The following is a 27,374-nucleotide window of genomic DNA, read 5'->3' on the forward strand; positions in this document are numbered from 1 at the left end:
TAGATTTCCTATTAGGATAAGGTGGTCTGGGTTTTCCAGGGTTAAGAGCCAAATGCACATTGCATATGATTTTATAATCCTAAATTGATATTTAAGTGAATTAGGGAGGAAAGCTAACAAGAAATTATTATTATTTTATTAGCTAACCCTCTAATGCCAATCACATTGTTTGTTTCCTGTAAATTGTCATTTTTGTCCCACTGCAATGTAATTCCAGTTTTTGTTTTTGTATGAGGGGCTTTTGTATTTTGTATGAGGGGCTTTCAAGACAAACCGGACCTTTGATTGTACAGAATAACAGAACACAGTTAAAAACTTCCTTTAGTTCTCCATATAATCCCCCGCTACACTAATGCACTTGCCCCAGTGTTTCACTAGTGTTTGACGGCTTGGGTTAATTACCAAAGACATTCTGTTTTCGATGGTCAATTCACAACCTCATACCTCCCACCGCACCACTTGCACATTACAGGAACTCAGCCGGGGGTTTATCACATTCTCGTAAAGTCTCGGATGTCGCTTCAAGCTATTTTCACATGTTTGCGGAATTAAAAGACTTCCTGGGAGGCCCGAGTTTCAGACAAATTTTTTGAAATAATGTTCAAGTGACAACACTGTTGTTGTAGTACCCTAAGTATTTTGTACTGTGTGACAGCCACGAATCATATGCTTCCTTCAAGACCAGAACATTTGAATATCCCTGATGGAGAGTACTAACTGACAAAACTGATTATAAACGTGATGTTGCGATATCCTGACCGTAGGAGACGTAGAGACATAATAGAGGTGTCGTGGTGTTTGTGTAAGACAGAGGTGTTGTCCATGTTCTCACATATCATACGAAATCAATACTACAAACTGCTTTTGATTTATCTGGCCCTTTTTTTCCCCCTCTCCACAATGATTAGAAGCGCACCGTGACTCGCAGGTGTGATGCGTTTGTGTCTATGGACCCCTCAGCAAAATAAAGAGCTGGAGCTGTATTTCAAACCTTTAGCATAAAAATCCGTAACAAATTCAGCTTTATCTTTGCCTTCAAATCTTTCAAAGTGAAGATGGGATGAATTTTACATGCTCTCCATCCGTCTCTCCCTCTCTTTCTTTTTTTCTTACTCTTTTACTTTTCTTCCCCTTGTCACCAAAGTTAGAGTAAAAATAGACATCCAGCTTGCACGAAATGAATTTTAATACTCTGATTTTGCACTCGTATCATCCTGCATAAATAATGCGACGGGAGCTGCGAGAACGAAACAGCCTCAGGAAGCGTGATCTTGGTGTTAATTGCTACTTATGAATCCAAAAACAGGATGTTTAATTAATGTCTCATTTTTATTTATTTATTTATTTTTGTATTTTTTAAGACGAAGCGCTTGTGGAGTCGATTTGGATAAGGAGTTCTGGCAAACGTTGAGGATGTACATGAAATCATTCCTAATCGCAATGTTGCTCGGTTCTTTTTTGCAACAGGCTCTTTGCTCCTTGGTAACAGTTTCCGGTGTGCTTGCAGCGGTCTCTAATTGGCATGTGAGCTTAGCTGGTTCTTGCTGTAGCATTTGCAGAGTACCAGCTTTTTTGGTGACACTTTTTTTTTTAATGACCAACTTGTGAGTTTGTGCTCTGTCAGTGGTATAACAACTTCCACAGATGTGGGCTAGTTTGTTTGTCGAAAAGTATGCACTTTGAGCTTTATGTTAAAATCCACACAATGGTAGGGTAAACAAATTGAACACTGACGTATTCTCTAAGCTAAGCTTAAAATAGAGGAGACTGTGACTCATTCTCTTGTATCTTGCCGAGGAATGTTTGGCTCTTGTTAACGGACACTCTTATAAAAAGTGTGAGATGTGTTAAAGCATTGAGACCAAGACTGCACAGTGTTTGTCTAGCAAGTTTAGCCTCTGGCCAGCAGGAAATGACCATAATGCATTACCATAAAATGTAGCTGTGTTTAGAGCTAGTATATCATAGACTGATCAGCCATGGCATTAACACCATCTCCAGGTTAATAACATTAACAATATTATCAATTATCTACCAGGAAACTGGTGACAGGCTCATGGCCACCCAAGGATCCTCGTCCCCTGGGGGGCCCAAAGGTCAGCCCAACCAGCAAAATCCTACGTACTGTAAAAGCTAACGCAGCACAAACTGTGGGCGGGATAAAGCTCCCCATATCTCCTACTGAGGCACACCACAGGCAACGCGGGTGGCACAAGGGGAACCTAAAACTTTTTTGGTTTTTAAGTTAATGGTTTTAAAGCTCAGTGTATATAAATTGCTTTCTCCATGTATATTAATGTTTTGATGCTTAACTGGAGCTACACACTGTGGTTAATAGCTAATAAACATCTATCTCAGCTTAAAGCCTCAATTCAATTCAATTTTATTTGTACAGCGCTTTTACCAATTTTCATTGTCTCGAAGCAGCTTTCCACAGTTAAAAGAAAATTATGGAAGTTTGTATGGAATGTGATTGTGTATAAATTAAAATGGTTACATTGTCCCTGATGTGCAAGCCAAGGGCAACGGTGGCAAGGAAAAACTCCCTGAGATGGCAATGGGAAGAAACTTTGAGAGGAACCAGACTCAACAATAGGGAACCCATCCTTATTTTGGTGATAACAGATAGTCATACTGTGTTAGGCGACTGGAAGTTGATGTCTTTGAACAGTTGATGTCTTTAAGTTAATATGGAGTCCAGTTTGTTATTGGAGGTTCAGGTAGACTGCTCTATCTGAAATTCCAGTACAAAATTATCGAGTGACTGCAGTCACAAGTCCTCAGAGAACAGCTGTGTGCATCAGCCCAGGCCAGGACTGTCTTCATGGTAAATTGGAATCGTCCCCGGTCACCAAATGCATCCCAAAGAGACCACACGGGCCATCCTTGCAACTAGATCCCCAACCAGAAGCGGCACAAATCCCAGAGAGCAGCTTATCTAAAAGCTTGTATATAAATATTTGGCTTTTTTTTTATTTTTTTTTAGCAATGATAGACAAATATCCTGGTGTCATTTGAAATGTAATGTAAAAATCAGTTATAGCTAAATCTTTTAACTCTGATATATTTTTAATGAAATAAAAATAAAGCCCTACTCTTTTACATCACTATATCCTCCAACTGCAATCTCACATAGAAATTTGGGGTTTGTGATCATTTATTTTATGTTCATAAACAGTAGGGAAAATTTTATTGACTTTTAAATTGTGTTTTTCGTGTGACAATTCATATACTGTCTAGACTGACTTAAATAGATTTTTTAATATAATTTTTACATTTATAATAAAGATGCACCAACCAGTGAGCATGACTGGTAGTCTGCCGGTCAGCCTCAGACATAACTGATTCAGTACAAAGCGAAAACAAGCTTCTGTGTAGTGCACCAGAAATGCATTTATATATAGTTGGATTATCAAAAATCCTGTGCGTTTAAGACGTCGAATCTACCTTTTTCTCCAAACAAAACCCACTCATTACACACACACACACACACACACACTATTCTCAAAACACAGATAGTGCAAATTAAATCAGATTAATCAACATACATACTTGTTTGTTGAATCTTAAACACTTATTATTACACAGTTTTTGGTGCTGAACAAAAATCCTTATAACTTGTTATAATCCGTGTTAACTATCTTGTTGCTAACAGAATAGGAACACAAGCCTATTCATGTTTAGTTTCCCACTTTGTCTGTTGAACATTCTGAGCTCGAAAAATGACTATTTATTTATATTCTAAACAAACATTTTTAAACCTGTGTTAATTTAAACATTTTGCTCAGTGCTCTGCCCATGATGTAATGCGCCCGTTTATCTCGCCATTTAAAAATAAATCTAAACATGTAGTGTTTGTGAGTATTTTAAGTGCCTTATTGCTTTTTATTTTTTTAATTTGGTTATAATAACACACATAAGGCACTGTCGATTATATCCATGTTAAATTACACTGTTTTGCACATAATTGCGCTATTATGGTGTTTATAAAAGGACAACTAAATCATCATCAGGGTCCTTTTTCAACTTCCCCAATTGTTATGTTGAGTTATTTAATTTCTAAATATTCATTATGGATTTAACCTCCCCTTCAAAATGGACCCTGGTCTTGGTATTGTTCTGCACACTAAGCCCTGCCTTCTAAAGTTTTTACTTGGATGTTCACTGAAGTCTGAGGCATACTGTAGTAGAGTGGATTGCTTATATTAGGGACGGAAGTTTGAGTCACTGTTGGGCCCTTGGGCGAGACACTTAACCCTAAAAACCAGCCACTGCATGCAGTGCTGGTCCTAAACCTAGCTAGGAAATGGGAGGGGTACCCTGCGAAAGGCATCCTGCTTAAAACCTGCGCCATCTAATGCGGTGACCCATAGGATAAAAGGAACAGAACCCAAGGGGAATAAAAGTGTTGTGTCTAGTGCTGAATTAGAGAAGCAAACGTCAGACAGACCATGTCTCTTTTTTTTCTTTTCCAACGAATAAAAAAAAATTGGGATGTCATTTTTTAAAATAGACTCATCATTAATAAATAGAAAGGCTAGCAAATTTATATCAGTACTGAGACAAAATGGTTGATGGATTTAAGTAGGAAACTGCTGGTTAAACCAAGTGTAAAACATTTGCATTTGTTATTATTACACAATTTAAAGAGTTGTGGTGGTCAAAGCTGTTGTGCTTATGTTGATTTGTACATTAGCTTTTTGTACATTTGCAATTTTTCCTATAAGAACAGTTTAGTTTATAGTGTATATTATATATTTATAGTGTGGAGGTGTGTCTGTGTGCATCATGTCTAGAGAGGATGGTGTCCACTAAAGTGTATGTGGGAGGCCCTTTTGGCTGATATGGAGCCAAGGAAGGATAATGCGTGGAGTCAGCAGGAAGTATTTCTGAAACTGTGATTCATAGCTGGAGAATGCTAAAGATGCAGGCTTTGCCTCCTGGATAGCCATTCATTCAGCAGCTTCTCATTCAGTCAGCCATTCATTGGATTATCATGCTACGGCAGAAATATGTGTCCTCATTTTTCACTCTGATTTGGTCACACAGTTGCCACCTTCAGACAGCTGTCTTTTAATACGTTTGAAAGCCACCAAACAAATAGGATAAAGACCAACACTTGGTTTCTTCAAGACCCGTTAAGTATTAACCTCACTGATGCTCTAAATGGTTGAATGAACACAGATCCTCACAGCCACTCTCCAAAGTCTAGTGGAAACCCTTTTTGGAAAAGTGGAGGTTCTTACAACAGAAAAAAATGACAACATCTATAAATCCTATGTTTACCTGGTCAGGTCTCTGCAAACAAAGACTATTATCTTTATATTGTCTATTAAGAGTATTATCTTGATTATTTGAGTAGTTTGAATGAATCATAGGCATGTGATTGATTGAGGCATCTATTGTTCCATGAGTGTTGGTCAATGCTGATTGGATACTGACAGTTTTTTTCGTTTCATCATTTGTTTTAAGATTTGCTGTTGGTTAAATATAGTCTAAATTGTCTTCCATACAAATCAAAGGTATAATATACACTGGCTGTCCAAAAAGGTCACCGTTTCAGAAGAGTCAATTTATTGCACTGCATCAACCAAGAAAACAACAAAGGAGATTTGAACTTTTTGGAACTGGGTTAAGAACCCTTTTGATAGCTACATTATTAAAACCTGGAAGGATATTGCTGATCCGACAATATTGTAAAAAAAAAAAATCATGAATGGAGATGAATTAAACACTTGAAGTTGCATGGTAATACCAGAGGTATGTTTTAATAGTGAAAATAAGAGCATTTACATACACGCACAGTTTGATGTGATCTCTCTCTTGTGTGGCCATAAGTAAATCACTTGTTAGTAAGACTAATCAGTGGCAACTATGCAAAGCCTCTGGAGTCAGTGTTATGATGTGGGTTTGTGTAAGTTGGTCATAAATGTTTTGTGACAATAAAATTAAGTCAGCTGACGACCTGAATGTACTGAATGACCAGGTCATGACATCAATGGAGTTTTTCTTACCTGATTCAACAGGCATATACCAGAAAAGCGTGGTTCAGAGAGCAGAAAGAATCATTTGCACACATTAAATGACCACCACATCTCATGTTCATGGTAAACGTGTGTCAAAGCAACGAGTGGATGGCATTAATATTAGAAAGGCATCAGAATGCTGGACCTAAAAATGCGATTTTAAACAATGATGCATAAATGTATTTTTTTTTGCTTGATTAACAAGGCAGTCCATATCATTCGAGGAAGTGGCTGATAAAAAAATTACATTCTCCGAATAAGAAATTTTTCTTGAAAAATAAGTCTGATAATATTTTTAGGTAGGATACACAAACATGCGCAATGGTCTGTATTTGCTTATGAGCTCTGTAAGTTAAGATAAGATGAGATAAACCTTTATTGTCCCACCAACAAGGAAATTCACATAGTTACAGCAGCAGAACAGAAAAAAAAAGAAAACGATTGCTTTATTGCAATTATGAATACTCTAAGTGATGTCAGCCATAGAGGGATAATTATTGCAGCTATAACTAGGCAGTATTTTATATTAACAGGCATATCGTCATGACTCGGCACAATTTCTAATCATTAAGTTAAATGTGAAGACACGTTTATTATAGTGTAGTAAATTTGCCCACTGACGTCCAATCTCATCTCATTCGTGGATTTTTAATGTAGGCAAATATTGTCCAAAATGTCAATAGAAATATATTTAGATTAGGATTTTTGCGTGGCTGAACCTGGAAATATCACTGTGCATGCTCTTTTGAATGTCAAGGAATATTTATAGGAAAAATTCAACCCAAAATAAAAACATTTATTTAGTTACACAAGTTCAGCATTTGCTCATTTTCATTTTTTTTTCCCTGCTGATGAAACATCTCACTTACTCAAAACCTTGTTTCATAGTAATACATTTTAATACTGTTGTTGTTATTATTGGAGGCTTTTTATTTGCTGGGATATTTTTGTACGCTGTCCTTGAGTAACAGGCAAGGTGCTTATACATAATTTTGTTGTTGTTTTTGTTATAGCATTTATTATTTCCTGCTTCTATTTAAAATTTGTAGCCTGTAATTATGCTCAGAGACCAAACACAGAGGTTTGATAATCAAATTAATTATGGACTATTTTGCCCACTCTGTATAGGTGAGATAGGAAGGGAGTTGTTTTTCAAAAGCAGAACTTTAATTAAAAAAAATAAGAAGAAGAAAAGAAAAACAGTGTCAGAATTGCTTCTCTAATTGTAACAGAGCCGGTGATGAAGCACCACAAAAAAAAAAAAAAAAATCTGATGCACTCCGAGACCGTGTGCTTATTTTCAGCCACCCACACTCAGGCTTTCACACGTCTTTAAGCACTGCCAGGTCCAATAACACAAAGACTTGATAGATTGTGCTGCCATGTCCCCAAAGGGCAGCACCAGTTGGCATCACTTTGTTGAAATGGGGACATTGGCGGTCAAGTAGCCCCTGCTGTGCCCTAGCATCCTGGCAGGGACGTGACTATGACAGTTACACCATTGAAGTCTGTCAGCTGAAACTGAACATCTTCCATAACCTTCCTCCAGTCGGAGGGCCTTCTGTTGAGGCCCTGCCTGAGTGGGTAGTCACTAGAGATAAATATTGTTTAGGATCATGCTAGCTTTTTAGTAGTCATCAAAATTACATTTATTTTAGCGAAATTTCCTGTGATTTACATTTTTTATTTTTATTTTTTGCAAAAGTAAGATTGAGTTAAGGGAGGAAAAACCGTTTGTGCTCTCTGGGTGAGAGGGGTGTTACACTCAAACCTGTCAATCACAGGATCATTAGTCATGTATGAGAATGAGGGCAGATAACACTTTCCTCTAATGCATTACTGTGATTGTATGAGTAGCAGTTTCGAAAAGATATGTCTGACTGACATGGTGCGTTTCAAAGGGAGCTTGTGTTAGCCTTTACCGTCCGTGTTTGGTAGTGGTTTTATCAGCAGAACCTATGGGTGCAGTCTTAAGCGCCACGCCAGGCATTGCGTATGTGGCAAAAGGAAAGACTAAAATATTTTATCATGATCAATTTGGGGTTCCGATAGAATGTTAACACTGGTGACAGTTTACGATAGCTTTATCTCCTATTATCTTTGAGCAGTCAGAAGTGGGAGGTGTTTTTGAGCTCTGGATTGCACCTAATTGAAACATACTCTATAATCTTTCAGATAAACAAAAGATACACAGGAATGGGCAGTATATGAACAATGTCAAGTATAACTCTGGGCCAGGATGCTGTATGACAGTGAAATTGGTACTGCAACAGCAGCGAGTATGGGACCAAGAATCATATAGTGCTGTTTCACGTCTTTTTCATTAGGAGATGCAAGTAGAAATACCTCTCCTGTGATTGTCCTTTACTTAGGAAATGTGTTGATTGCGTCTCATATAGGACTTATCAGACATCATGTCAAGCCATCCATCTTAAAATCTATTAACTATCCACACTGAAAACCACACATTTCTTCTCTCATTTTCTTTGAACCAAATGACAGGCTCTAGTAGTTGTTCTCACTGACTAGAAGATCTATAAAGTGTGTTTAACTGCTGCTTTCTGACAAACGTATGCAGACCAGATTGAGACTTCTCTCTCTCTCTCTTCCTGTCATTTAATCTTTCATAGCAGTACACACTAATTGACAATATAAATGATGTTAAGCTGCTCCAAGAGTCTTACCGTGCCAGTCTACAGAGAGAGAGAGAGAGAGAGAGAGAGACAGACAGACACAATCTCACCCAGGTATAGAGCAAAACGTAATGGATCTTTTTGCTGCGCTCCAAAATATCTCTGCCTTTGTGTATTTGTGTTTGGCGAGCCTTGTCTGCTGTTGCCGTCTGTTGAACTGGAACTCGGACTAACTCCATTTTTGGCACATTTTGAAAACCCTTGAGATAATGGCTGTAATGACAAGGCCGGCAAAATCTGCCGCTACTTTTTTTTTTCATGCTTTCTTTTATTTCTTTTGTTTCTTAGCACATATGTGTGGAATGTTCAAATGTTCTGAAGCTGATGAGATCAGAGCAGATTGTGTGAAACATTTAAATGAAAATGATGCCTCTGCTGTTTGAGCTGTGTATCTGCTTCAGTCAGCACCATCATATGCATATTCCATTGAAAAAAAAAAAAAAACTATCGAATTGCAGTTCTCATTTAAATGATTCGGCATCATTATACCTTGTATGCAAAGTTTTATTGCTTTATTGCTACTGGTCCCAAATCTAGCACAGTTGGTGACATGGCCATCAGCAGATCTTTTCCCATACCTTATTGTCAAATATGCAAGATTATCTTGTTTTTTTTCTCTCACCCTTAAGGCCTTTTTCACACTGCGATGAAGACCATAAAGTTCTAAAAACTTAGCCACGTCTCTCTCAGGTTCTCAATGCGTCTATCACGTTGTGACTAATTTCCTATCACACGCATGATCATGCACTAATCAAGTCGAATGAGATCCAATCAATTTATTACTATGTCTGATCAGACTGCAACACACTCTTACAAGGAGCAGATAACAAGCTTACTACGTTGTCATCATATCTGGCGGGCTGGTATACAGTAAATACTGCGACACACACCGTGCTTTTTATCCCAAAATGATGATGCAACGAATTGGATCTAGTATTTATATTAAATCTTTTGAATGTGATTTATGGTTTTCCTTCTTGCTACTTTTCTCATTATTCTGGTAAAAGATTATTTTACTACTTTTATCAGAACTGGGCTAAGATTTTCTAGTAAGCTGTTTGTATTTACATTGCCTCCTAATTGTAGACTTTGACAATAATACACCTACAGTAGCTCCTCCACAGGGTTCTGAGCTTGGCTAGATGCTGAGAATGGGTTTTTCTTCCCCAACAAAAGAATTCTGGAATAAATCTTTTGTTGTCTCTTGTTACAGGCCATAAGGCCTTTTGGTCAAGGTGATCAATGCACTCCTTCTTTTTAAGAATGTACAAACCTGTTGATTTGACCACTCTTAAAGTATACACTGCCGCTCAAAGGTTTTGCAGATTTTTTTGTTTTTGTTTAGTGATTTATTTTCTACACTCTATAACAATACTTGGGATTTCAAAACTATGAAATAACACGTTTGAAATTAGATAATAATGTAACAACAACAACAGTCAGTTGTTATTTTAAGACACGGAGGTCAGTCTTTCTGGAATAGTTCTTGCAAGAACAGTGTTGTGTCAAGTGCATTTGCAAAACCCATCAAGCACCATAACGAAACTGGCTCTCATGAAGGCCTTCACAGAAAAGCCAGACCAAAACTTACCTCTGCTGCAAAGGAGAAGTTCATTTAGAGTTACCAGCTTCAAAAATGAAAATTTACAACACCTCGTATTAGAGCTGTTATAAAGGCTTTACCAATCATGAGTAGCAGATGCGTCTTAATATTAACTGTTCAGAGAAGATTATTGCATATTTTGGATGCCTCCAACCTTGCTTTACAATATAGAAAGAAATAAAACTCGGGAACAACCGTGGGTGTGTGTGTTTTATATAATAAGGCGAGGTGAAGTAAGAGGCCTAAAACTTGTATGTAAACTAATATAGGGCTGAAACAATTTCTCGAGTAACTCGAGTCATTTGATTACAAAAAATGATCGAGGCAAAATCTTCTGCCTCAAAGCTCCTTTTAATTAATTTTAGTAGCTTGTGTTATGTTTTTGCGCAATTATTTGTTTGGCGTGACACAGCGTGCTTCCGGATGCAAGCGGCCACCTAACACAGACGAAGAAGAAGCGCTTACATCACCCACAAAAGCGGAAGGAGACGCAAACAGTTAGCTGTGTATTAATTTGAGGGAGCGTTCTGTTGCTGGGCTGCAAATGGAAAGGAGCGATTAAAAAGATCAGTGAGCCAAGCAATGAAGAAACCAGCAAGAGAAAATGACAGAATGGCTTACGTTATGCCCGAGATGTAGATTTTAAAACTTTTAGTTCTGAAAGTTAAGTTGCACAACTTGATGTTTTTGTTTAAGTATTTATTTTAAAGTTTTTTTTGATACTTAGTCATTTGAAATACTTTTTTTTATTTTTTGCATCTGAGAAAAGGCTTTAAAATAAGAATGTATGGCACTGTAATGCACGAAATTCATCTCAGTCAACTTTAAACTATTCCTTGTAATGTAAATAATGAATGTTTTTTTTTTTATAAAATGCTGTATGCATTTAAAAAAAAAAAAGTAGATTTTTCTAAAAAAAAGAAAACCAATTAATCTTTGTTTCTCTTATACATTTTACCTTGCTCTTTTTTTAAGCAAAAATGAATTTTAACCCGATTAATTGATTAAATTTTTGGTAGAATACTCGATTACTAAAATATTCAATAGCCACAGCCATAAACTGATGTAAATAAGGTGTCTCTCTGTGTGAGATTTTTATCTTCGTCTGTTGATGTATATATTATGTCCTTTGCCCGTGGGTACGGCTCTCTACTGAATTGCCTGTCAGTCATGTGTTCAAACCATGAATCCTTATGAGCTGCTATGCTTAGTTTGTTTGCTTATATATTTTAGTACATAATGTGCACCCCATTACCATACATCTGTTTGTTTGTTTGTTTGTTTGTTTATTTGAATCTCATGATTTCATGTTTTTCCCCCCACTCTTAATTACTGTATTGTTTTTAGAGGTTTCTACTCGGTGTCCTTCTCATTTGCATTTGTCAGGGGAGTTGTTTTTTCCTCTCATTTACTAGGGTTGATTTAAAAGTTTTTTTTTTTTTTGCCTTTTAATCTTCCTCACACTCTGCTGTGTTAATCCTTAGACATGCTCTCCTGGTAATTGCTGCTTTTGTCATGCAGTTGATAAATTCTGATATTTTCTGACGGTATTTTTAGCGCTTGTTCCTATGTCATTAGACAGTTCCATGGCTGGCAGATGTTATGTTTGAGGAAATGGCTGGTCTAATGTTTCAGACAACACTTTACTGTCATTTTGTGAGTACTTATTCTATTCAACATGTCACGTTCAGTAAGGTTAGCTGCGTTTCTTTCTGTGGCAGGCGGATAATGAGATGGCTAGTATAATCCTCGATACAGGATAACAATCAATTGAAACAGTTGTTTTTGAAGTGCAATTTTCACTATTAAAAGTTTTTTGAAAAGAAAATTGGAGATTGATCCAAATGAATAAAGAAATCTCGTACTGTAGATGATATCCAAGAGTCATAGCGGTGACTTTTTCTTTGAAGCACAGGTGCCTGAGAATTTTAATTGGCGTCCTGTGGTGCACCATGATGTTTGATAGATAATAGTTTGATGTTAAAAAGTTTTTTTTCTAGCCAGAAACATACAGGAAAGTGAGTTCAGGTTGTATTGGAGCTGGTGGCCAGAAAAACTGTACGGCAGAGAAAAAGGTGCAGATGATGATCAATGATCAGGCTGGTGATTAGTATACTGGTGATGCTGAATGCTGAGGGGTTGGAACAGACGAGAGGGAAAATGAGGTTGCTGCTGTGGTTGTGGCACTTTGCGTCACAGTCATACATTTGTGCCCATTTTCGTTTATTTAATCTACATTATTTCATTTAATTTAATATGAAGAAATGAGGAGTGGTGCAGGACTTTTACAAAGATGTGAGACTATCTAGGGATGCATTTGGTAAATCAAATATTATAAAAGCACTAGATAAAAAAAAAGAAACGAACAGGAGTTTGGCGTGTAAGATTGCAGTATAAGAGTCACTAGTACTCGTTTCTTATTAGCCAGCATGAGTTCATGCACAACTTAAAACAGAGTGGCTTAAAGGGTGTACCTTGTGATTTGAGTGTAAGCAGGCACTCTGGCAGGTCTAGCTATGGCCGCAGGACTAATAAAAAGAGCCACAAAGTCACATGGGCAGGAGGGAAACAGGGTGATCGGATCGATGCACCTGCCCATCAGGTACAGCAGCGAACAAGCCTACACTGTGTTCAGCTATCTAATGCGCTTTTTATATACGTCAGGACCTGGTACCCACGCACAACCAAACACAAATGCTGTGTTGTGTGTGTGTATATGTATATGAATTAATGTGTGTCTAATAGACTTTGACAGTGATATAATGCTTCTCAGCACGGATCCATGTTAAGTGTTTTAAAAAAAGAAATCGACTCTGTCTGTGCCCTTCTTATCTCGTAGGTGCCAAATTGCGTGGTGTAGGTGATAACATGATGCTTGTGGGCACAATTCTTTCAACATCCACAACAGCCTGAAGCGGTTCTGACACGTATCTGACAGCGGCAGAAAGGAAGCAGCCTGAGCCAACGTCGATATTTCCGTCCATCTGTCGATATTGTTAGGGATGATTTAGCTTGGTTAGGTGTAAGCACTGGGTTTGATACATGCACCAGGAGGAAGCATATGTGAGTAAACATTTTTGCGGCATTCTCTGCCTGCAACTTCCCTCAGGTTAAGCAATTAATTACAAGGGGGTGAAAAATAGAAAATTATATGTTAATTTAGGTTTGATTAAATTAGTGCATCGAGCTAGCAGAACAAATATCGTCAGAAATGGGCTGCTGATATTACTAGAGCAGAACCATTTCTGAAATCATTATTGTTTCCACCGTTTCTTCCCAAATTTTTTTTATTTTTATTACTGACACATGATCCATGAATATATGTAAAGTTAAATCTAATTCTCCAATGATTTATGAACGCTCGTGTTTTAATGTTTAATTGTCTGTCTGTTTGCATACTCCAGGAGTATAGCAATTCATTTTCATTTTAATTTGAACATTAATTTTACACAAAGCTTATTTGTATTCAGGGAGTAGTATGTTGTGAAGTAATGTACTGTGAATAAGCCTGGATTTTACATGGTTTTCACTATAAATGTGAAATATAACTGCACCAAAATTGTGAGTGTAATAGCAGGAGGTGCTCAGAGGTAATTAAAATTATTTGCAAATTTCTATGGTGAAAGAAAAGGCCATAACTGTTCATGGCAAGTTGTGCAGTACAACCATTTTTTTTGCATACGTAATTAATTGTACAAGCAGTGATTAAAGGCACAGGCACTTATCCTCCTTATTTTCAGTTTCCGTTTAATAGTCGAATTAATTTAGAAAAAATGATTTGTTCTGTGTTGACTGTCAGGGGTTTAAATTTCAGCAAGATTCGACAAAATGTGTAAAATAAATAAAATAATAAAATAAAATAAAAAGTTGAAAAAAAGTTTTTGAAGAAGTCTAATATAGTGGAACTCAACATTGTGGTATCTTTTGAACTCAGCATAAAAATCAGAGGAAAATAGATTTACACTTCCATGGAATGATGATGGTGTACTGTAAGCCCCAGCTGTGCCAGGCTGCCATTGTGGGCCCTTTAGCAAGGCCCTTAACCCTGTGTGTTCCAGGGGGTGTCAAAGCAAGTTTGACTCTCTGCTCCGACCTCCACTCTGGGATATGCGAACATATATATTCAAATTTGTTCTGTATGTGGAGCTAATGTACTTGCGGTAATAACTGTGTACAGTAGGTAGGTTGCCATAATAATAGTAAAAATAATAATAATAATAATATCTATGTTAGGTTAATTGGCTCCTTATAATCATGACGATTATTTCAGCTACTATTGTGCACCCCCTAGCAAGCGATAAACTAGCTTTATCATTTATTCGCATCAGAAAATGGTGCAGATGCACTTTTACGCCCTCTTTAAACACAGCCTTCATCTCTATTCTGCTGAGTACTCAGGATGCGCTTTAACAGCCTGCAGCACTCGGCCTTTTTACACAGAGCAGACAGGAAGCTGAACTTTCTGCATAACACTTTTCTGATCATCATACAGTTCAAACCTGGTCTAATTAGAAAAGGTTTAAATACTTTCTTATTTAAGTTAGAATGTTAACCCTGCACTTATCTGCTCTATAAAATCTTCACTTTAAATACGCAAATGCCGGACTGCTCCAGGCAAGCTCTGACTCAGCGTTTCAGTTATTTAAGGATCCTGTAGAGGATCAGCTTTGGTAATTATGTCTGTATGAATTAATGCTCTTCTGGGGACAGAAGGAATCGACTTCCATTAATAGTCAGACTTTTTTTTCTTTTTTCTTTTTTTTTTTTTTTTTTTAAATATTCTCTCTCTTGCACTTCCGTCATTCACTGATGCTGGGTAATTAACATGATACCTACTCTTATGAGTTTCTTTTTATGTCCTTATCATACTGCGGTACAGTACATGTACTTAACATTGTCTGGTTTACTTTTAGGGTAAAAACTGTTGTTACAGAATTATTGGCCTTGCTTAATAAAACCTGCAACAAAAGATATTCAAACATTAGCACTTTTTATTTTAATGTAATTTTTTTAAACAAATTTTTTTTAAGTGACAATTCCATTTCTGCAGGTTTATTCTGATTTCCTCAGTGTAGCAATATCTGTTGAAACAACAATGGTGCAAAAGCAACAACCATCTGTCGCTTTTGTGTTTAAATGTCTTTGTTTTTACTCATGGTGTTGGATGACAGATTTTTTGTAAAAGAGGGATTTTGTTCAAAATACAACTCATTATTATTATTTTTTTAAACCTTTTTTTTAATGGAGAAGTTAAGCAACTTTCTTTTTTTTTAAAGGAATTCTAAAACCTCAAGATCAGATTTAAAGGACTTTGTGTACATGAAAATGCTGTCTGCTGATGGGCCTTTATCTCACCATAAATTAGGTGCATTTTAACACCCCACAAGCATAATAAACCACAAATTAAATACACATTTAAAGCTTGTAATGTAATTAAAAGCTGTTATAATGTTATAAATTCCCTAAAAATGTAATAGTGCTTGGGCTATTGCTTGGGAAAATGTAATACTTTTCTGAGATTATTACATTTCATGTTTGTGGGCTGTTATAAATACTTTTAAAATGAACCAAAAATGTTTTTCCAGTAAAGTATTGCTGTGCATTAGTGGAACTATAGAAATTAGATTTGAAATAAAATGATCACTGGGTGCAATCAGAAAACATGAGGAAGAAAAACCTTGCTTGCTTTTTAAAAAATATAAAAGTAAATTATGCTTTTAAAAAATATAAAAGTAAATAAACAAACCAGTTCTGGTGGTTGTGGCTGTTCAGGAGGTCCTTTACAGTGCATAGACACCGAAACCGTATGTTCAGTAGAGAAATGGAGCTGAGAAAATTTGGGGTATGAAGAAATACGTTATCTGAGGATAGGTCTGCAACTAATAATTATTTTGATAATCAATTCATCTATCGAATATTGAAGCGATTCATCTGCGTACAGCTGTCAATTACTTAATAGCTCATATTTAGCCATCAGCTTTCAAATTTAGCTTGAGGTTGTCTTGTACATGTAGTAACTAACAAACAAGATGAAAAAGATGAAAATTAAAAAAATAAAAAATAAAAAATAAAAAAATCTAAAACCAAGGTAAAGCAAGGTAGAGGCAATAAAATATAACAATAAATGTAATATAACTTATTATGGAAGTTAATGTTACGAAAGCTGAGATTTGCGGTGAATGGTGGGGTCTAGCAAAGTGAAGGGCCAAAGAGTAAGGTAAGTGGGAAAAGGACGCGTACCTGAGCAGAATATGGCTAATTAGTGTGTGTGGGCGTGCGTGCATGTATAATGCTGTAAGCTAAAAAAATTTAAAAGCACAACAGCGTCTGTGGATGTGTGTGTGTGTGAATTTAACTTTTTTATTTTAAGTTTTCTGGAACTGGAGAACTGGAAAAAACCTGACTCACCGTAACATACAGTCAGTAATTATTCACATTTTCTTCAGGTGTGAATTCTTTCCCACTCACGTGACTCTCACGTGACTCTCATGTCCTTCACACAGCGGCCACCTTCCCACCGGCACAAAGTCATTGCCTCTGATTCTAGCGGCTGTTAAGCTCTAGAACACAAGTGAAATATTTCCAAACTTATGTTTTGCTTATGAAGGTGTTTGTCATTGCAGTATTACTCATTTCCTCCAGTAAACCTAACACTTACTTGATGTCAGAATGTTCACAGTTTGCGTGAGAAGCAACTGTGATGACCTCATGAACGAATCAACAATTAAATTAGTTGGGAACTAATTTGATTATCGATTTTATTCAATAATGTTGAATAATCGGTGCACCTAAAAGAACTGTGTTACCTTGTTAAAGAAACAGTAAAATATAGGACCTTTAGGGATGTTATCGTCATATCAGGTTTTACTTAATTGATCTGTTTCATACTTTCTGTACTTAATGTCTTTAAACTGACCATATCCTCATTGCATAAAGGTTGCACATGTTGAGATAAAATGTCTGGGGGAAAAAAATCAGTTTAACTTAAGATAATAAATCAGTGCTTGACTCATACAATGACTAAATCTCCAGTCTGTTTATCATATTCAGGATAATCTCGGGCTTAGATGAGAACACTCTCTGTATTATCCCAGACTGTTTACCAAGTCAGCACTGTTTACAAAGTGAGAGCAGATTGCTGGAGTCTCTTTCTAATTACTGAATGACAGCTTAAATAGTTGTCCATTCTTTTTTTCTTGATAAATAATGCATTTAGAGTGAGATCAGAAGCTGAAAGTAGGTGACGTGTATGTAAGGTGTGAGGTTGGGCGATGTTTTGTGGGTTTCTCATTATACATTTCATGGTGCTAGATCTGAGACTAATATCATTTGTCTCATTATGCTAACCTCCCTGTGCACGTCTCCTTATGTCTGTGCCCTTAGATCAGTGGCGGCAGGCCTCAACTCCCCTGCCAAGTCCAACTCCATGGAAAAAAAACTGCAACTCAAAAGCAAAGAACTTCAAGACACCCAAGACAAATGTCACAAGGTAGGATTGCACTTCAGTAACGAGTGTTGTGAACATAGTTATTTTTATATAAATGTCATTTTGCCTTCATCCGTTTTATTTTGAAAGGAGTACGAATGTGCATGCAGTGAAAATGAGGATCAGAATACATTATCCACACACTTTGCATGCTAATTCTTTTTGTAATTGCTGTTCGTTTAAAAATGTACAGAAGTAATAAGAATTCTAACCTTCATTTTAACCTTTTCTTCAATTTACTTGTTCTGCATTTTCACTTTATTAATAGACTCAGTTAATTGATGTTTTTTTTTTTTACATCACAGTTTAAATCACTGTGTGTCGTATGCAACCTCACATGTTCTTTTTTTGTGCTTGTCTATGTAACTGAAAGTTAGCACCTGATTCAATATATGGCCAAATGTATGTGGACATTCGACTGTTGCATCCTTTCGCACATTGTTGCCACAAAGTGTAAAGGTCAGAATTATCTAGAAAGTTTATTCGTACTGTATGTTAGATCAGTAAAATTGCAGCATGACAATGCCCCTGTGCACAAAGCAAACTTCATAAAGACATGGTATGACAAGGTAGGAGTGGAGGAACTTGAGAGTCCTGACATAAGGCCCGCTTAACTCCTAAAATCTAGTGATAAGCTTTCCCAGAAGAATAGAGGTTATTATAATAGTGAGGAAAGGATAAAATCTGGAAAAGCACATATGAGAGTGATGGACAGGTGTCCAGAAACCTTTGGCCATAAAATCAGCGATAAAATGACTTCTAAAATCAGCTGATTGAGTGGTTCCTGTCCAATAAAGAACTCCTCCCTTTTTATAAACAATAAGATGCAATGGCATCCTATTATAGGAAAACAGTTAATGACGAGGTGGCGTGATTCAGTCTGATTCAAAGCGAAATTGTTCCAGTAACAGCATGTCTCTCACAAAGATCTTTTTTATTCTTCATATACCACAGCGTTTTGCCTGAAGCAAAAAGTTACATTTGAAGTTGTTGGACACCCACAAGGCAAGCAAGCTATTTCCTGTTATCACTTCTCGTCATTTCCAGGGCATTTTTTTCTGCCTGACTGATACTGAGCTGAGAAACTGGAAATTATCTGCTTTGAAGCCTCTTCCATGGTAGAAAACCTATTGACCATTATGAAAAACACTGACATTGGCGCTTTGTTTCATGAATAATTTAAATAAGCATGCCTAGAAAGCTTCAGCACATCGATGATTATGCTTTTTATTTTTTAAATAACACATTTATAAAAACAAGTTTTTTAGCTTGAGATCCGGCTTACAGGTCTCTGTAAATGACCTGTTACCATAGAAACGTTGAAGTATTAAAACTAACACATCAGTATGAACTAGTGATAGGAATAACATCCAGAACTTCTGTCAGAGCCACTGTTGCGAAGAAAAAAAAAACATTATATGGCTTAATCCATGTGTGAATATCATTATACGTCATAAAATGCGTTTTAGGTCTGGTGTTTCAGTCCATAGACAAGAATGGATTTAAACTCATGCATGCATCATGCGTCCTTGTGGCCGGAGCGACGCTGTAAAATGCATTTAGATCTGGTGCTTGTGTTTGTGGCGGCCCAGATGGAGCAGGAGATCTCGCGCTTCCAGCGTAAGATGACCGACCTGGAGTCGGTGCTCCAGCAGAAGGATGTGGAGCTCAAGGCCTCCGAGACGCAGAGGAGCATCCTGGAGCAGGACCTCGCCACCTATATCACAGAATGCAGCGTAAGTGCTCTTACATTGAACTGCATGTGATTGTGATAGGATTTCAAATTAATGTACAGGACACTCCTGTTGTGCCGACATTTCACTTTCAGAAGATAATCTTTGGAAAAATGAAAAATGCAGGTGTAGAATGTTTACTTCAGCAGTAATCCTGGATCCAGCTGTAGTAAATCATAATACAGTTAATCAAATACTGTAGATAGACCTTTGTGGGGTTTTTTTTAAGCCTATGCTTATTATGTAATATAATGGCGGTGTTTCTGTTGTTAAATAAGTCTTAGGCTTCTAGGCTAAGTGTATCTGTTCGCGCTTGGTTTATCCATCTTCCATCTTGATTAATTCCTAATTCCTTCCGCTGCAATTATATGTAAATGTGTTGTTCCAGATTGCAGTCTGATTATTGCATGTGATGACCAAATAAAATCCTTAGTTTCAGGTCTAATTAAAATAAATAAATAAATAAATAAAAAGAGTAAAATAAAATAATTTTTTTTCAATGGCATTAAACTTTTTCTTAGACTTAAAAACAGCATGGTAGGAGCTGACCGTGACGTCATGGATTATGACTTGACATGTTGGAACTTGATATGACTGGACATACAGTGGAACCTTGGATTATGAGCATAATTCGTTCGGGCTCGTATTTCAAAACACTCGTAAACCAAATTAGAATTTTCCCATAGGGAATAGTGGAAGCTTAAATTATTTGTTCCACAGCGCCAAAAAATAAATACATTAAAATAATTCCCACAAAATATAAAGTAAAAATAAAACAAATTAACCTGCACTTTACTTAAAAAAAAATAACTAAATAAAAGGTAAAAAAAAAGAAACCCCGACAGATAAGTTCCAGATAAGTTTCTGCTCAGTGTGTGTGTGTGTGTGTGTGTGTGTGTGGTGTATGTGTGTAGTGTGGGTGTAGTGTGTGTGTGTGTGTGTGTAAATCTAAATTAAGATTCCCTCTCCCCCTTCTCGTCTTACACAGTTACCCTACCTCCATTCTTTTTAAACACGCACGCAACCAACGAAAACACTTAGACCCAGCAGGGGAGACGATTACCCACAATTCTGAAGCGCAAGGGAGAGAAAAAACATTGTCTCAGTTGTGATCACGTGACACACTGCGTCAAAACAAGAAGCGCATGCGTACTTGGTACTCGTTAACCAAGACTTGTTCGTTTTCCAAGTCAAAATTAATTTAAAATCTTTGCTCTGCAAACCACGTTACTCACAATTCGAGGTTTCACTGATTTATTAGTATTCTTATAAATTACCACTCCCATCATAGATAGATATGTTTCACATAACATGATGGTAATTAGTCAAAAGAATGTTGTGTGTATTTGCAGTGATCTTTCCCTCTAAAGGGACAATCTATGGAGCTAAACCATGCTAGCAAAATTCTCCCACAGCATAATATACAGCTCTTGGATCCTTCTTGCCATAAGGGTCAATCATTAAGAGCATCTTGGTTCTCCACTCTTGGCCATTTGTTATAAGAATATGAAAAAAGATGACTCATCTGACCAAATAATTTTATCACGTCTCTGTAGGTGTTTTTTTGCATTAATGAGCTCAGAAACATATATTTTATTTATTTATTATTTTTCTAAGTCTGTCTGGCAAGGTATGGCTTTTTGTGTAGCTGCAGGTTGCTGCTGAACTTTGTACGGGTGCTGTAGGTCTTTCATTTTAGATCTACAGTCACTGAATTGCAAACGTGGGTAGTAGAGATCGATAGATATGCTGCCCTCAGTTATCTGTCCATGGCAAAGGTGTTTTAGGATGAGTTACTGTCTGTGCAGGGTCTGTATCTCTCATTCATCGTGTGTGTTTATGTGTGTGTAGAGTCTAAAGCGTAGCTTGGAGCAGGCTCGTGTTGAGGTGTCTCAGGAGGACGACAAGGCTCTGCAGCTGCTCCATGACATTCGAGAGCAGAGCAACAAGCTGCAGGAGATTAAAGAACAGGTGAAGTACCTTGATCATTTAATATAGATATTATACTGCCTCCACAAGAAAAGATCTCACAAACAGAAATTTAATCATTGGATCGCTTTTAGCTTTAATTACTGTACTGTATATGGCATTATTCACACACCCTTATGCAATGTCAAAATAATTTTTTCCAATCAGATTTGTATTTTTATTTTTTATTATTTTTTTTTTACTGATATCTTAAATAATTGATGGCAGAGTCAAACCACTTCATGCAGTCCCCCTAGCACACTTTCAGTGGTTAAGGTTAGGACTCTCAGGTGGGCAATTCATATGTGAAATGAATCCTCGTGCTCCTAGAACACCGTTTTCACAGTTTGAGTCTTGGAATATGTCTAAGTCATCAGGGAAACAAAAAACCCTATTGATGTGATGACTCTGGTCGTTCAGTACATTCGGGTCATCAGCTCACTTCATTTTATTGCCACATAACATTGCCAATCTTTATGCTCCCTAGCAAATTCAAGCCTTGTTTTTGATTAGTCTTACTTACAAGTGGTTTGCTTATGGCCATACAGCTGTTTAGTCCCAATCCTGTGAGTTTTTCTCATGCTTACTTTTTCAATGATGCAACATTACCAAGTGTTTAAGTCATTTCCAATCATGCGACTTTCATGATTTTTTGTAAAGTTGACGATTCAGCCCTATCCTTTCAGGATTTTATAATGTATTGCACGGTTCTCTCCCCAATTTTAGTCATTCTAACAATTTCCGTAGTTGTTTTCATTGCTCGATGCAGGCCAATAATTTGAGACGTCTAAAAAACTGTAAAACTTTTCCTTGACCGCAGGATACATCTTACATTATGGGTATTTAAGAACTGACAAACTCCTCAGTGCACCAGTTAAGATTAAAAAGAATTGTTTCCAGCTGAAACCTATTAATCACTGCAGTAATTATCCAATTAAAGGCTTTGAAGTGTATTTAAATCCAAACGGCAACTTGTTTTTTTTTTTTTGAGCCAGGCAGTGTATTACACAGCTTCAGCCTTCTGATTTTGCAGTTTGTAACTATTTAACATATTGCAGTTTTACTATACAACCTCACACGTACTCATTACACAAACAAACACAATCTCGATAATCAACTTCGTTGATCATACCACAATCTCACCATACAGTTTGACACAGACCTCACATGCACACACACTCGCGTGCACACACAGCCTAATGAATACACTTTTAAACAACATTAGTATGCTGAGAAAGCAACGCTACATAATCCACACTTGGCTGGATAAAGAGAAGTTATTTTTTTGGGCTTTACTGCGGTTGACTAGATTTACAGTACGTATTTGAATGTTTTTCCTCTAATGTTTTAAAACCACTCTAGATAGAAAATATTATTACTTGAGAGATGAATGCAACAGTCAGAGCGATAAAAAATGGGACTGCAGCATCATTTCAGCGCACAACAACTACCATTGTTAAGTCCAACATGAAAGATGTGCTTTAATTAATGCTGTCAGTTTGTCTGAATAGGCTTTTTGTTAACCAGGTTATGGGTTGCAATGAAATTAGTTGCACAAAAGTACAAGTTTTAAACCTTTGACACTTTTAAGCATTCAATGTTTGAACAGCTTGATGCAGAATGAAAAGAAAGTTGTACTGGACAATGCAAACATACAGTAACGTGCTATAGAGATGTTTACCTGTTTTATGTGCTTACTCTTGCACTCTCTTTCTGTATCTGTCTTCTTTATCTTTCTCTCTGTCTCTTTCTCTTTTTCCCTCTCCCTCTCTTTTCGTGTGTGTGTGTTTGTGTGCGTGCGCATTATACAATATACAATCAATGGAGCGGAGCTGATTCAGCAGCACTCTCAGCGAGACCTTCAACTTTTGGTTGACATTCAACACACATACTGTAGTGCTGCAGTGTAGCTGGGATTTGCTTGGTTTTGGACACCTAAAGGGGGGAACATGGCTTCTTAAAAAAAAATAACAATAATAATTTGGTTCAGTCTCTTTACAATTTAATATCATAAACTCTCAAAGCACGCAGTGGTGCTTAGACAAAGACGCATTAAACGAAGTTAAATGGAGTCGTGACTGTCATTTTAATGAAGAAAAATTAATGAGTAGTGGAAGTGTTGGCTAAAGAAGGAGAGTTTACACTGACTTGGTGCAGGAAAAAGAAAAAAAGGAGAGAGGAGGAGGAGGTTTGGGAGAAGGGGAAACAGCAGAATGATTCATTTTCTGTCTGCGTGCTCATACACGCAAATGCAGAGGCGAGCTTCATCTCCACGGGAACAGTCGCAGTTGGTGATTTAGAGGGTCAGGACAGTGGCAGGTTTCTGTTCAGCACCTAATGCAAAGTTTTCATTCTGTTCTGCACAAACATCTCCCACCTTATGCCATAGAGGACAGAGGGGATTCGAAGTTCTGTTTGTGAACGACTTTTCTTTACTGTATTTCACCAAATACTCACTATGCACTACTTTGACACGTTCCGATAAACACACAATCACTCGTTTCCATTTGTAATCCCTTGCTCTCTCTCTCTCTCTCTCGTGGGATTCTTTCCTTCCAAGGCAAAAAGAATGGCAATAAATAAACACGATAATGAGTCACAGTTGAAAAGTATTACGTGTTAGCTGGCAGCCATACCCCTGATAACTCAGCTATACAGGATATTATACTGTGCTGTATTGTAATACAGAATCAATTTAAGCACTGTAGAGTATTTTAATAAAAGTCATACACATGAAATTACCTTTAGCTTTGATTTGTGTAGTGTCCATTGTTCCCCACACCAAGTAATGCCCTTTATAAGGGGTCAGAGATGGATTAGGGATGCAACCTTTTGTTAGAAGATAGTGCTGTTAGGTGTAAAAAAAAAAAAAAAAAACATGGATAATTTAGAGACCATTCAGAACTACTTTTTAAAGCAATTATTAAAAGAGACAAAGTGTTGAGATGAAAACCTTTTCTTGGCTGAAAGTGTTTCTGTGACTGGTTTTGTATGTGGGTGTTGGCACTGTCAGGTCCCTTTCACCATGATGCAGCATCTACTCTTCTTTTTAAAACGGTTTGAAGACGTCTGGGATTGAGGTTATGAGTTTCTGAAGTTTTGGTGTTAGAAATTGTTCCCATTCTATTTTGATATACTGTAGGTTTCCAGCTGCTAAAGAGTTTGTAATTTTTTTACATATATTTTGTTAAATGATGCACCAAATGTTGTTTATAGGTGAAAGATCTTAATGGCAGACAGGACAATTCAGCACTTTTAACAGATTGAACAGGCTCTGCCCATCTTCACTTCTGAGAGACTCTGCCTTTTTAAGACATCCCTTTTTATAGCTAATCATGTTACAGAGCTGATGCTAGCTGTAGCTAGTAGCTAGATGTTTTAGTTTTCATTTAATTCAAATTTTAAAAACATCTCAACTTTTCCACAATTCGGTTCATATTATGTCAAAAGAAACATTATAGTATACCACATAAGCTCAATGATACATTGTACTCTACAATTATATGTAAACTTGACTAACTCAAAAACTCACCTAAATATGCTTGAAAGTTGCCTATGATTCTGTTGTTACTTCAGAAATTATAATGTGAATAAATGTATTATTGAACACAGATTTGAACACTGTAGACATCCCGAATAAAGTCCATTTAAACGCATAATGTATAAATGCAGTTCCTTGTATGCTATTCATGACAGCAGGATGCTACCAGCTAGATGTCTTTAATTGTGTGCAAGGAGTGTGTCTTTGTCCTGTCTCACAGTTTTTCTAATAGATACCAATCTGTTATGGTCTTTCATTAGGCACTTTCTATTTATCCATTTAGTCTCCCTGTGTCCTAATGCATGCAACTTCATGTCTTTAATTTGGGCACATTAAGCTTTTTTTTTTTTTTATAATATGGACCCACAAGTTCTATGTGATTTTTTTAGTTTATCTGGTCTGTAATGGAGAAAGCATTGAGAAATCTGATTTTCTTGTTGCCTTAGTGCTCTAGTCAGCATTTTGAGCCCTGTGTTTATCAGCCTCCCTAAGCCTTTTCCAAAGTAGCACATTATTAGTGGGACTCCTGTGGCCTGTGGGTGGCAGGTAGGGCACACATTCTCTTACACACATACACGCGCACAAAGACATATATATTTGCTTTTTCTCCCTCCATACTTATGGCCCTAGCAGTAACATTAGTAGTTTTATAAGGAAAAGTGGTACACTGTACATTAAAAACAGTAATGTTGGAACATGTCAGTCTACCTCGGAACTGTCAGACCCAGCATCACTGAGAGTAATGGCAGAACAGGGAGCCTTGTTTTAAAAGGTAATATGCCAGATTTAAGCCTGAGGGACAATACCGTTGCTGGCTTTGGGCATTGGTGGTGATGTGCTTTGAGTGGGTTTCGGTGTTGTTGTTTGTGCTTTGACATTTTTGTGCATCCCGTGCTAGATTAGTTCAATTCCGCTATGCTTTTTGCTGGCGTTTGGTTTTTCCTCTTTAATATGTGCTGTTCATCTTCTTCCTTGATAATGATCAGCTGTTAATCCTGTCTTTTCACTTTGTCTGTCTGCCGGTTGTCTCCCAGTCCTTCTTTCCTTCAATCTGTCAAACACTCAGGCTGTACTGAGGGTCATGTCTGGCTGTAGGGGGATCTCGGTTGGAAAGGTGTTTAGTAGTTTGATTGATTTGCCACATGTCAGCAAGACTCTGGCTGCTTCTCTTCTCATCCTTTTGTTTCAGTCCCTCTATCACCATCCTTCTGCCTGCTGGATCTGTCACTTAGCTCTTTACTTCGCCTATACCATTTCTTTTCCTTTAATCTTTGTTTGTTTCGCTCATTCTTGCTTCAATCCTCAGCACATTTTTGTCCTCAGCACATTTCTCTTTGGTATTTTCTTTTACACTCAAAAACATCCAACAGATATGCAATGGAATGCAGATCAAATCAGAAAGCTTGGAGCTCAAAATGTTTAAACTTTCTAACTCAAGAACTGTTTGTGTCAACTAGCCAATATATTTTATCAATTTATACCCCTAGCACTGCAACAGTGACAGATGTTTGTGACGCTCCACGTTTCATCTGAAATGACATGGCAGGAGGAACTTGTTAGCACTTTTCAGCATTGTGACTTTTTTTCTTTACCCTCTGTAAAGGTTCTAGGGGTGGTTTCCACAGAGAAACACAGAATTATTTAATTAATTCAATTAATTAAAGTTTTTAAAGGTGTTGTCAATGTTTTACGTTGGCTATTAGCTGTTGTGTGAAACTGTGATGCTAAGCAAATAGAGGTGGTTGCACCTGTATGCTAGTTAATAGAAAGAAGAAGAAATCCTCTGAAGTAAGCCTCTGTGAAGGAAGGATAACTTCATTAACGCATATAGTACTAGCCAAAACCATTGTGACCTAAAAACACTTATCCTACCGTTTACCGAAGCTGTAATGCTTAAAGTAACGAGGATTCATCAAGCTGTGAATAAAATCTGTATGTTATTGTTTATCAGGAGCATTTCTTTGCATATGAAGGCAATTAGTGCTTGTAATTTTTTTCTGCATTGCAGCAGGCTTGTCTTTGTGCTGTAGCTGATAAGTGGTAGATAAGCTGTTTTGAAGCTTGTGTCATCATAGTCCACTCTTGAGAATACTCTCCAGGGTGATGAGGATGTACAATACTTGGAAGTAGTGGAATGATGGTTATTTTCCTCCTCTTCTAACATGCAACAAACCAACAAAAGGAAAAAGCCTTATTGGCTTTTCCGCATAGTACATGTGGTATAGTACATTCCGCATAGTATATTCAACAGTGAATGTGGTATTTTTTCATGTTCTATGCATCACACTTGTCACTCCTCTAGGCAAATTCAGGATGTAGCTAAG

The 27,374-nt window shown here is 37.1% G+C and overlaps 1 protein-coding gene across 5 annotated transcripts in view; it reads left to right on the plus strand.

Annotated features, from left to right (window-relative positions):
* The window catches only part of cita (citron rho-interacting serine/threonine kinase a), a 97,597-nt gene that overhangs the window by 32,095 nt on the left and 38,128 nt on the right, over window positions 1-27,374 (plus strand). For all 5 annotated transcript variants that reach the window (XM_053485550.1, XM_053485552.1, XM_053485551.1 and 2 more), the window contains exons 12-14: window positions 17,706-17,811; window positions 19,401-19,544; window positions 21,393-21,512. In XM_053485550.1, coding sequence (XP_053341525.1) covers window positions 17,706-17,811; window positions 19,401-19,544; window positions 21,393-21,512 — 370 coding nt within the window. The remainder of the gene's footprint in view (window positions 1-17,705; window positions 17,812-19,400; window positions 19,545-21,392; window positions 21,513-27,374) is intronic.

This window comes from Clarias gariepinus, chromosome 24 (genome assembly GCF_024256425.1).
Source record: "Clarias gariepinus isolate MV-2021 ecotype Netherlands chromosome 24, CGAR_prim_01v2, whole genome shotgun sequence".
NCBI lineage: Eukaryota > Metazoa > Chordata > Actinopteri > Siluriformes > Clariidae > Clarias > Clarias gariepinus.